This window comes from Drosophila hydei, unplaced genomic scaffold, assembly GCF_003285905.1.
Source record: "Drosophila hydei strain 15085-1641.00,03,60 unplaced genomic scaffold, DhydRS2 tig00000001-arrow-pilon, whole genome shotgun sequence".
Classification (NCBI taxonomy): Eukaryota; Metazoa; Arthropoda; class Insecta; order Diptera; family Drosophilidae; genus Drosophila; species Drosophila hydei.
The window spans coordinates 11,993,074-12,005,291 of NW_022045643.1; the positions used below are offsets into that span (position 1 = coordinate 11,993,074).

Consider the following 12,218-nt stretch of genomic DNA (forward strand, 5'->3'; position numbering starts at 1 on the left):
AATTAGTCAGCGCTGCAAAAGATGTGACTGAGTTATGTCCGAGTTAGTCAGTTTTAAGTGAGTCAAAATTTTCGTATCTGTGGGAACGAACTCTATGAGTAACGTCTGTGGATTGCATAGCGGAAGATCAAACGGATGGGCAGCTGCTCACACGTCTAGGCAGCACTAAATCAGTTAACTACAATATACAAGAATTATCTTTAGCATTGCAGTTACTTTGAGTATTAAGCTTAAAAGAAAGCTTCTAATATAGTTTTACCACTGACCGATCATAAATCTTTTCTTCAGTCTAAAACACATGAAGCATCGAAAGTATAGTAAATTATTCATCTACCTTTACTCCCTTAGAAATTCGTAGTTTATTTTACCTAAATATGCAAGAGCCTGTCACATTTTTATATATTTTTTTTTGTTAAGTTTTATGAATTCCCATAGCTTGTTCTTTTTCAATTTCCTCTGCTTGTCGCCTGGTTAGCCATTAGCTCCCCTTGGAGTGCTGCTCTCCGGTCTGTCAGCCAGTGCTGGCCATGTTCTGGGGAAACTGCGTGACCAGGTTAATTAAAGCTTCGGAATATGTTGACGAACTGCCTGCTTGGCTGGCTGACCGGCTGCCTGCTTGCCTGGTGGTATGCTCAAAAGTTGCAGTTCAACTAACTTGAGACGTCAACTATGTTGTAGAATCTTATAGATACCGGTTCATAATTTATGTAATTATATGCATTTAAGCATTGCAGCACGCAGCAGCTAACTGCGAGCTGCATCTGTGTTGCCATTATATAGCTCGACATCAAATTATAGCAATTATATAATTTTTCTTTCCTTCACTTGTCGTCTATTTACAGAGGGTCGTCCACATCCGTCAGCAGACTCCAGCCCGGCAGCTGTGTGTGAGTGTCTATCTGTGTGACAAGCGCAACTAATGAGCAGCAGCAGCGGCAACAAATCGGAAACAGGAAGCAGCAGCAGCAGCAGCAATAGTAACAGCAACAGCAACAGCAACATTGGCAGCTTCGAATGAAAGTAAAACTGCGTGGCCATTATTATCATTACTAAATAATCGTAACTGTGATAGCACCAAAGAAAACACAACAGCAGAAGCATCTTCAGAGAGAGAGCAACAGATACAAAAGATAAGCAGTTGCCGTGCGTAATTACGTTTCACTGATTTTCAAACTAATAAATGTCGTACGCGCAATCGCTGACAACAACAGCAAAAACATCAACTGTTTACTGAAGCCAAGCAGCCAACAAAACTCCGCACAAAATGGCGCACAAAATGAGGCAGACAGCAGCAGCGGCAACAGCAGTAGCAGCAGCAGCAGCAGCAGCAACAACACACACGACAGCAATACAGAGCTCCACAAGAGCAACACGAGTTGGCACGCATTCAAGTTCAAGGCGGTCATCGTTAATCACATGTTTTATATCCTGCCACACGTTCGCCTCGCTTTTGTTGTTATTCTTGCTGCTGGCCACGGCACAAGCGGCCAGCAAGCTGACCACTCGCAGCAACAGCAGCAGCCCCAACAACACAACGGCAGTAGCAGCAGCAGCAGCAGCAGCCTCACAAGCGACGCCCGTCTGGGATCATGCCATCGATTTGAATGAGGATTTTCGCATACTATGGCAAATCATTAATCAGGATATAACATTTGAAATACAGGCACGTACATTGGGTTATGTCGGCTTTGGATTCTCGCCCGATGGGAATCTGGCTGGCGCGGATATGGCCATCGGCTGGGTGGACAAGGGTCAAACATATTTTCAGGTGAGTGATAACACAATAAGATAAGCAAAAGAAGTCCCCGCCCTCCCGAAAGACGCCCTTTTGGAAAGACAACCATTTTTCATTTTGGGTCCGGGTTACATTTTCATTTTCCAATGCGTGTGGCCGGAAATTAAGGCAGCTAGCTAAATGAAAAGTTGTCGCCCTAATCTCTGGCAATTTATTTTCAAGTCTTCAAGCAAACATTTTGATAAATAATATTAAAAAAAGTAAAAATATACATAGCAGCAAGAACGAAGAGCGCAAAACAAAAACAAAAACAAAAAATTGTTGTTAGCTAAACAAGAAAAGCATTTTACCACTCAAGTTGGTTAGTAATTAATTTGTTGGGTGGCAGCAACAGCAACGGCAACGGCAACAGCAACAGCAAGAACAAAAAGTGAAATAAAAATAAAAAAGCGAGCCAGGATACGAGCCAAGTTCCGTTGAAAAAGCGCACAAAATATGTGCAAAGTCTCAGCTGGGCAGGTTCCTTGACAGCGCGGCATATGAATAATGACAGAGTCATTTGTAACGACTCGAAGCTTTTTTATTTGAATGTGCACGCGTTCCTACAGCGCCCACACCTAGCCGCAAACGTCCTTCGTCCTGCGTGTAACCAACTGAAATAAGCTGATCGCACAGCACATCCAGCAATACTTCAGCAAATACCTATAACTAGATCATCAGTTATACGCTAAACTAAAATGGCTTAAAAATTTTGTATTATTTTATTTAAGTTTTATATTTTTTTAATACATATTTCAAACAGTCTTTTATTGCTATTTAGATATTATTATTTTATTTAAATTTTTTGTGTCTTGTCTTGGAAATTATTTATCAATTGTCAAATAGGTTTTGCTTCTAATTGGCTTGAGAATTTTTAAAATAAATTAATAAGCAGTTGAAGTTAAGTCCAAGTCAATAATACTTGAAAATGTCATGAAAGGCGTTTCCTTGGTGCTAGGAAAAAATGGGTTACGCATGGGAGTGGCTCGCATTCAGCCTTTACGTAATTAGAATTTCAGAACTTAATTACTTTTAAAGTTCACACTTAATTCTCTACTTTGCGGACTGTAGAAGGAAATAAAACAAATATGTGATTTTCGACCTTTGTTACTTTTGGACACTAAAACCAATTGGAAATCGTCCATGACTGACGTCGTTTTGGGTAGTTTCCTCGAACCCACTACTGTTTCTATGTATGCCCTTTAAAGTTATCATTTAAAGGTCGGTGCACATTACATACACAAGCCAAAATTTAAGAAATTTACGACAGTTATAAGCAACTTCGATCTACCGTGCTTTCTCTGAGAAAATAAGATCTAAATTCTTGCTTAAAGTCCATAATAAATTGACACTTCTCAAATAGTTTTTGCGTGTTATTAGAGCAGGAAACGTTACAAAATTCATATTTTTCATTTTTCTTTTGTACAAGCTGTAAATATTTTAATAAAAAAGATTTTCATTTAAATTTCATTTCTATATATTTAAAGCTTAGCAGCTTAAAAAAGATATGTATGTGACTTCTATACGCAGCTGTCTACAGGGCATTTTCTGGTCTTTCATTGTCATCCCGAGCTGCTTTTTTGCTTTTTAGCAACGCCTTTGGCTATAACAACGATGTCTATTGTTGCCCTCTATTTGTGCTCCACCCACGGCTACTCCTCCTGGCGCTCTGCAAGAGTAATAGGAGTCGTCACTGCAAAGTGTCTAATGAAATGCGAGTATTGCGTGTTGCGGTTGCGTAGCTCTCTTCTGTTTTCCTTCTCTCAGTCAGTGCTGTTTGCTGCCTGGCAGGATATGCGTGTGGCGCTCCACGTTGGTGGCTGGCTGGCGGCCGGCGGGTGGGCGGCCAATTGTGTCGCTGACACAAACACATACTTGGGGCCAGGCGCTTTTTTCTGCATTTTGCTTGTGTGTGTTTGTGATTTAATGATTTCGAGCCAGCAACGTCAACTACACACACGCCCAGACGGACACATACACACACACACATAGAGGCACACAATGTGATTGTTGTTGAATGTTAAATACCAGATACATTAATATGTCTGTCTGCCCAACCGCCGCCCACTCATTGCGTCTGTCTGTCTGTCAGTTACTGGGTTTTGTGTGACGGTGTTAATTTCACATCTTGACGTGTCGTTGGTAATTGCGAGTCGCTTCAAATTGTACACACTCACACACACACACTTGTGCACTCGCACACAATAAGCATGACGAGTCGTGACTGTCTGACGGCCTTTTTGGATAACCTGCCCCGACCACTGTTACCTGCCAGCCCCTATTCAACTATCACCTTTGTTGCCTTTGTATGAATGTTTGCTGATTTGTCAAAATGCTACGCTTGAAGCCCACACAATGTGTCAAAGGTTAATTAGAGCCAAAATAGATATGGCTATTAATATAATAATTAAGTGTTGAAGTGTAAGTAAAAGCCTGGCATTAAAGCCATATCAATTGTTTGCTCAAGCTCGGGGTTAACCTCTCTATCTGACTGATTATGCTGCTTTGTGTGTGTGTGCGAAAGCGTCTGCGCGCGCGTGTGTGTGTGTGTATTACAATTATCTAATGGCCAATGCGTAATTGCATTCAATTCTTGAATTATGAAATTAATATTCAATATTTATTGCACAACAGTTAAACACATTGCAGACTTCGTATTCGCGTTAATTGGAAAATGCTGGGAAAAGCAATTTAAATATGAGCTGCCAAAAGGACATAAACAAAATTCTGAAATTCATATTCGATAGCAATGCCCAACTATCAGATACGCTGTACATAGCGCTCAACTCGAAACTGATTTCCTTCGCAGTGCATGAATAGGAATATTCTTCAGCTTCTATGAGGCCTCAGCTGTAATGGGAATGTCATCATCGAATCATCGATGTTCAATCAATTTATTCAATAGGTGATTACTCTCTTTCGTGCATTTACTGGCTACGGGGTATAGGAATTATTTCAATTGGCACATTTCTGGCATTTCATATATTCATTTCAATTTGCCATTTCCCAGTTTAACCACACACAATAGCTGTATATATGTATATACACATACACGTACGTATTTGTATGCAACACAAACTCGGAGTAATTGTTGAGTCGGCTTTAACTATGAAAAGTCCGAAATATTTTCAACTTTAAATCGAGTCGAGCTATCTGACCAAGGGCAAAAAGGGATGGCAGAGCGGGCGCTCGTACGAATATCTATGCCGAAATATCTCTGTATTCGACTGAAAAAATAGACTTGGGCATTGGCATAGTTTCCATTTAACAATGTGTGGTAATTATGTATTGAGAACAATTGCTGGTATTTCATAATTTTTGGCTGTCATGGCATGGCTTGAATATTTCGAAAATCCAAGAGTTCATGTTGCTGCAGCGCCTGTGACAATGTTTGACATTTTACTATGACGAGTCTCGTTAAAAACTCTTGAAATGCAGCAAAATATGTCGAGTCTTTATTGCTACTAATAATTAAATATTTATACCATTCTACTTAATTATTTAAATTAAAAATGCAATTCAATCGTTAAAGTGACCCACAGGCTTTGGGCAGCTGCTCAACTTTTCTATGCCACGCCCACTTCTAGTAACGCGTAAGTCACAACGGTTCTATGCATTCGACATACCTCACTTTCGCCCACAGCTTAATACAAGCAGCTGCTAAATGGCGCTCGTTTTAAAGCCTGACAAAATGCTTGAGAGCTCAAAGCCGCTGGGCGACAGGAGAGGGGGGACTACAAGGTAGGGTGTTGGGGGCAGATGCCTATTAGTCGTCCATTATTTGTAGATACTTTGCGATAAGCCATGCCGCCGCAGCCGACAATAGCGCCACACCTAAAAGAGGAGGCTAAAAAGCGAGGCACGACAACAACCACATAAAAACCCAAATACAAATTTGTGTAATTTATTTTCAAGCTTTATTGGAGCGGGCATCTGGAGGACGGCGGAGACTGGCGCTTATCAAAATTTTAATTAATACGCATCAGAGAAACTTTACGAAAATGGGTTTTAACGCTCTGCAGCCCTAAAGCAACGCTGTGACGTTAATTAGTGCCATCCAAGTGGCGACTTTGTTGCACTCCCGTTTCAGCGACGAGAAGTACAAGCCCCAAAAACAAGCCACAACAAGCCATTAGCTAGAGAACCAGGCGATTAGTATCTTAAAAGTACTTAAAAGGTCATTACACTGCACGGACCAACCAGCCGGCCAACAGGCGGGGAAAAAACTTAGCCAACAACTAATTATTTAATTTCAAATTTTAAGTATGCTCCGCCAGAGCCAACCGGCTAACCAGCCAACCAGCCAGCGAGCCGAACCAACAAGAGCTGTCAGTCATCTTTGCCTCGCAGCGAATGCCGTACGCGTTCGCCTCCCCCTTGCCTCCTCACGCACTGCTCGAAAAAAGCTTTGGCCCCTTTGGCTCTAACCTAACCCATTAAGCACAGAGAGATAACAGATCCATTATAGAAGAATTACGAGTACGCAACATCACCGATTGCCAGTGCCAGCGCCAGCGCCATGGCCATCGTCATCGCCATCGCCGTTGCCATCGCCATTGCCTCGACACATCCAGCTTCATCTCCGGCTCCATCGTCGTCATCTTTTGCTAATGACCATCGATGTCGACGTCGACGTCGATGTCGATGCCTGCGTGGCGTTGCGTTCCCTCGTAGTACATCACTCAACCTCAACTGAATGGCTGACTGCTTGACTGGCCCTGGTCCGGATTGGGCTGGGTTGGGTTGGGCCGCGTATCTATTCAATATCCATATGACCAGCTGTCCATCTAATTTTCAAGTGGCTATGCTGCACAAGCTCAAACAACAGCTAAGAAAACAATCATAAGATACCTCAACGACATACAAATACACTTCTGCTCATAGAGCGTATGTTTGTGGAAAGTTTTTGAATTGGAAGTAAGAGTTGACCGAGTGTGAAAATGATATTTATAAAAATAATTGCAAATAATTTTTAGAATTTTGAACTAAGAACTTGCTCTTTCGTTTAATTTTTATATTTAGCAAAATTGGTTTTTTTAAAAGTTTTTTTTTTTTTTTTTTTTTTTATTTCGATTGTGTTTCTTCAATATTTTCTTTATATTACTAGAGAATTTGTTTATTTTATGGAAACAGAGCTCAATAAATATGAAAGTTTGCTGATCAAAATAAAAAGGTTTTAATGATATTTTAAATACAAATTTTTGAAATTTCATTTCTTGGAACAACAAAGTTGCCGCAGTTCCGGGTTCAAATCCGTTCAAAGCATTAGTTCATAATGATCGCCAATGAGTTCAGAATTTTCAGTGAAAAGTTCTCAGCTTACCCTTTTGTAAAGCCATTAGGTCCAACGCCCAAGTTAATACGCTCCTGCTGAGAGCAGAACAAAAAAAAAAATAAAGAAAAAAAAAAGAAAAAATGTTCAAAATTAGGAAGTAATGTGAAGAGAAACCATTTGGTGGTAAACAATTTGAACTTTTGCATTGACCGCGGCATGACGTGTGCGAGTTTCAGCATACGCAATGCTGTTACGCTTTTTGCTGAAGACTGTTGTGTCTCGCTGTCTATCTGGCGGCAGATGAACATTAGCATTAACATTAGCAAGTTGTTCTATTTAGACGCGCTGCGCTGTTAATTATAAGTGAATGATTAATTATGCCAAAGCCGAAGCATCGACAACATCACTGGGGTCAACTAGTGAGCGTTGCGGCTTACATTCGACTTGAGTTTGAGTTTGGTTTTGGGTTTGGGTTTGGTGTTTGGACGCACAGCCGGGACTTGGGACGTGGGACGCGGGACGCGGGACTCGGGACCCTTGATTGGCATATGAGTAATGAGCTTTTTGTTTCTCAGCGTATTCTGTGTTTGCGACTCAACGTACATTTCTGTGTGAAATTGTGTTTTTTTTTACATTACACAACAACTGCTGCCCACACACACTACACTCCACGCACACAACAGCTTGCATGTCATCACTTGAGACGAGTTTTTTATTATAGTTGTTTCGGGTGGGGAGATTCTATATATATTTTTTTCTACATTTCGTTTTTTTTCTCGCTGTTTTTCTTACTTTCTTTGTTACTTTCTCACAGCTGTTGGTTGAAGAATGCGAATAGCGTGCTGAGCGCTTAGAATTCAATTAGTTTTTATAGACATTATCCAATTTGCTGTTGTTGTTACTGCTGGTGCTGCTGCTGCTGCTGCTGCTGGGTGCGTGCGTGTGTTTTATACTCCAACACACACACACACACACACGTACATAAATGTATCTGTATCTGTAACTGTCTATTAAGCGACGAAACGATTCGCGTGCTGGGCATTGAGCTCGCTCTCAATAGCCATCCATTTTTCTATTGTTCCCTAAGCATTATTTGTAGTTGTTGCAGGCACGCACACACACGCACACACCTACGCCTACACACACACTTAATAAATCATAAATACATGCCGGCAAATTATATAGATGAGTTCCCGTTCCAGTTCCCGCTTCCCACTTCGTTGCCCGTTCCCAAAGTACCTCCCACAAATTTCAATGACTGCGCATTGAGAGTCAGGCGAATAAATAATAGTTAAATTTCTTGCCTTCCTCATCTAGTAGACGCGTAAACATTTTGTTATTAAATTTTATGCTGCGTATATTTGTTGGTTTGAGCTTTTGCCTAAGACCCCGAGGTCTTTTATTACATGAATTGCTCAGCAATAGAATGAGAATACCGAAAATACATAGACAGCAAATTGCCTCAATTGTGTGTGTGTGGGGGGCTGTGAGGGGGTCTGCTACGAAGTCGAGGGCTTAGTTTAAGATCATATTATATCTATGAATGCGTTTAAGCGTTGAACATTGAAGGCATTCATGTTGGACATTGTTGTTTGGTCTGCTGACAAAACACATGACGCGCGACCGAACTGAAGAGATTGCTTAATATGCCACAGAAAATATAATGTGAATCGGCTTACGAAACTGCCAAGGCCTTAGACAATTGTAGGAGCACTAAAGCAAATTGATTTTATGAACTAGCTTATGGCTCGCTAGCTTATAAAACAAAATATATATAATAACTTTGGCTTAGGCTTTATTTTCAATTTGAATTTTTAAGCATCGTCATTTGGCAAACTCTCAATCGATACGTCAACAAAACTGCCTTAGGCCACTTCAGCAGCAGCTGCTGCTGCACATTTAGCTGAAATTGGAAACTCCTTTTGGAATTGACACATCTAATGCCGAGAGCATTAACTATGCATGTGTTACTTAGGCAACTGTCCAATTTATACATTGCTTATCTAGTTAGTAATATACCACAAGGCAAGGCAACTGTGCTGGGCAAATCAATTGGCAATGTCATCAGTGCTGATCAATTAACTGCTAAATCAATTTGCAATTTATGCATAAACTTTATAATCAAATTGATTTAAGCGTCTTCGCATAGTCATGGCTTTAGCTCAAGACTAGTTAGAATGCAATTACCCAGTTGAGTTAGAGGAGGAGCCTAAATGCCTGACTGCCCGTCCGCCTGTCCGCCTGGCTGATTGCCTGCCCAGTTGGCCGCTTGACTGCCCGGCTGGCTGGCTGGCTAGCTGGCTAAATCCGTTAGGCCATAAAAGCTATAAATGCTCAATTACAGGAAGTAAATATGCACACTTGCTGCACAATCTTGCGTAGATGCTTTTGGATGCTACAAAGTTGACTTTTAAAATTATCGCAGTTAGTCGAGTCGAGGACGAAGACAAGCCAAAGTTTAATAACTTGTCCATGTCTAAAGCTTCAAGTCTCCCTCTCTGTGTGTGTGAGAGAAATTTAATTTCATTACATTCATGTGACATAAACCGTTGGCATCGTGTCTATGGGCCTGGCATTTTGATAATCTATTACACATGGCCATGGCCATAACGCAAAACCTCAGCCCCAGACCGCAAAACAGCCGCCACAATCGCCGCAGTTGCCGCAGCTGCCTTCAGTCGCTGCCTGTAAGTGTGTGTGTGTGTGTGCGTGTGCTGCTGCCACATGCAAGCCGAAAAGGAGGACATACTACGTACAGAGGAGCAGAGAAGCGAAGAGGGGCACAGGCACTGGGGCTATTAGTGCGTTGTCTTGCCAAGTCTTGAGCTGTCTTGAGTCTTCGCATACAATGCCAAGTGCGCATATTTGCTTTAGCGCTGCAGCAGCATCTTCTGGAACCCCAAAGACAACGATGATAATTGCAAAAAGTACCGTTCGCCGTATGCGAAAGATTTTCCTGGTACCCATCCAAAGCCGCCTCTCTCTCGACACGCTGCCCCAGCCAATACTTTCCTTTCATGTGAGCTGGCTTTCCCGCATGCCTCGCATTGCGTTTGCAAAATATTTTTTTGCGCCACTCGAACAATTTATGAGCGTTGAAAAGGCTTAGAAGCAGCTGAAGCAGATCGACCACAGAGCGGCGCAGCGGACAGAGGGGCCACTACCTGTTGATTATATTGATAATGTCGTATGATGGGCCCACAAGCAGCCGAACCGAACCGAACCGAACCGGTTTGCCATTGTGCAGCATCTTCTCCTGCTTTGGCCTGGTCTGCAGCCGCAGCCGCAGTCTCAAGTTCCACTCTCAGAATTGCGCTAGTCATATTAACGTGTACCGTTCGTTGCTGTTGTCGTTGTCGTTGTCGTTGTCGTTGTTTGTACCTGTTGTCGTCTCTGGTGCTGCGTGCGACAACAAAACAAACTGCAACAGCAGCGCCCCGAATATGGTCAACGCTCTTTTAGCCATGTTTACACGTTAAGTGTGTTTGTGTGTTAGCTGTGTTTTATTTTTTTTGTAATTGTTGTTGCTGCTGCTGTTGTTGCTTGTTGCGCATTTCTTCCCAGGCTGTAGCTGGCCCAGCGTTGTCATTGTTGCTGTTTTTTCTGGGCTGCCAGGCTAATCACATTTTGATTATAAGACAAGAATATACAACTAATATATGGAATGCTAAAAATACTCTTGCTTTGAATGTGATATATGAATATGAATGTGATATAAGCTGAAAACTGAAAATTATGATTCTGAAATATTATTTGAAATATTATATTTGTTAATATTTAATCTTATTTAAAATAGTATATTTGAAATATTATATTTGTTAATATTTAATCTTTATTTTACAAAGTGGCTTATTGTTTATTATTTATATTATATTCATCATTTTTAATAGAATCTGTGCTCAAATGTAATCATATAAAACATATAATTTGAGTTCGAAATTCGAATTCCAAACCCAGGGAATTCGAATTCCAAACATAAACTAAATTAAATAAAATTAAAAATACAAAAATTGTTTCGCAGCCAAAACCTGAAAGCCATCGAGCCTTAGAGCTTGCCTTACTTCAATTGTGAAAGCGGGCAAGGGTATAGTTTTAGAATCTATATCCACATGCATATAAATATGAAAAAGTAGCCAAAGATTAAGATATTAGCTCTGTCTCTCCTCTCTCTCTCTGTCTCGTTAAGCAAAACTTATCAATTTATCGTAATACCCTTCGCACAATCGAGAGCAGAGCAGCTTCGTGGCCACAGCAACATCTGCATCTGATACGAGTTGCTGGCATTAACGGTTCACCAACAACAACAACAACAACAACAGCTACAACAATAATAAACTAGCAAAAAAGTATCTGATATCTTTGGAAGCTGCGTGAAAGCATATTTATGTATAGATTTTGAAAGGCAACTTAAATGACACTGAGAAAAAAAGTAGAAAGAAAATTGGCGAATGTTGCAGGCGATGGCTGCTGCTGCTGCCTATGCCGATGCCGATGCTGGCAACTGTTGCTCACCCCCGCGTTGCACAATCCACAAATGTGACCGAGAGTGCGTGTCGCAACGTTCCATTAGAAATTTCCATTAAATGTATCTAGATGTACGCACACACATATAAGCAAAGCAACTCATATATGCGGCAATTTTTATATTCATCATTAATTAAGCGCTAAACAGCCGCCCGCTGTGCGCATTTATGCCCCGAGCGGATTTCACTGCGAGTGCCGAGAAGCAGCATGACATCATTTCGAGAAATTGGAAAGGGAAGCCATCTAGTCATGGGCCATGCATGTAGAGATGTGACTCTGTGTGCGTATGTGTGTGTGTGTGGGTTCATATATTAAAAACTGCATGGAATTGATTTGAAAATAGCTGCGGCTAACGGCAGGCGGTAGGCGGCAAAAGAAAAAAAATGAAAATATTCTGTTAATGCCGATGATGATGTGGCCGAGGCAGATGCTGATGGCCCGGAATGGAGCCCCCGCCGTCTCGGCTGTGTGTTAATTAAAAGCCACTGGACGTTGGAGTTGGAGTGCAACAACCTTGGCATTTCCTGGGTACTTAGTCAGTCTCTTGATTAGTATATACATACATATAAATGTATATGCATTTGACTGCGAGTACATCAAGTACTTATATATATAAGTCTATTTATATATATATATATAGTTAAG

General features: G+C 41.2%; 1 protein-coding gene across 1 annotated transcript in view; it reads left to right on the forward strand.

The window, feature by feature from the left end:
• Positions 1-961: 961 nt before the first annotated feature.
• Positions 962-12,218, forward strand: part of LOC111600930 (MOXD1 homolog 2) — a 68,822-nt gene continuing 57,565 nt past the window's right edge. Inside the window, exon 1 of the mRNA XM_030222791.1 lies at positions 962-1,768. Within this exon, the coding sequence (XP_030078651.1) occupies positions 1,265-1,768 (504 nt within the window). The 5' untranslated portion in view covers positions 962-1,264. The remainder of the gene's footprint in view (positions 1,769-12,218) is intronic.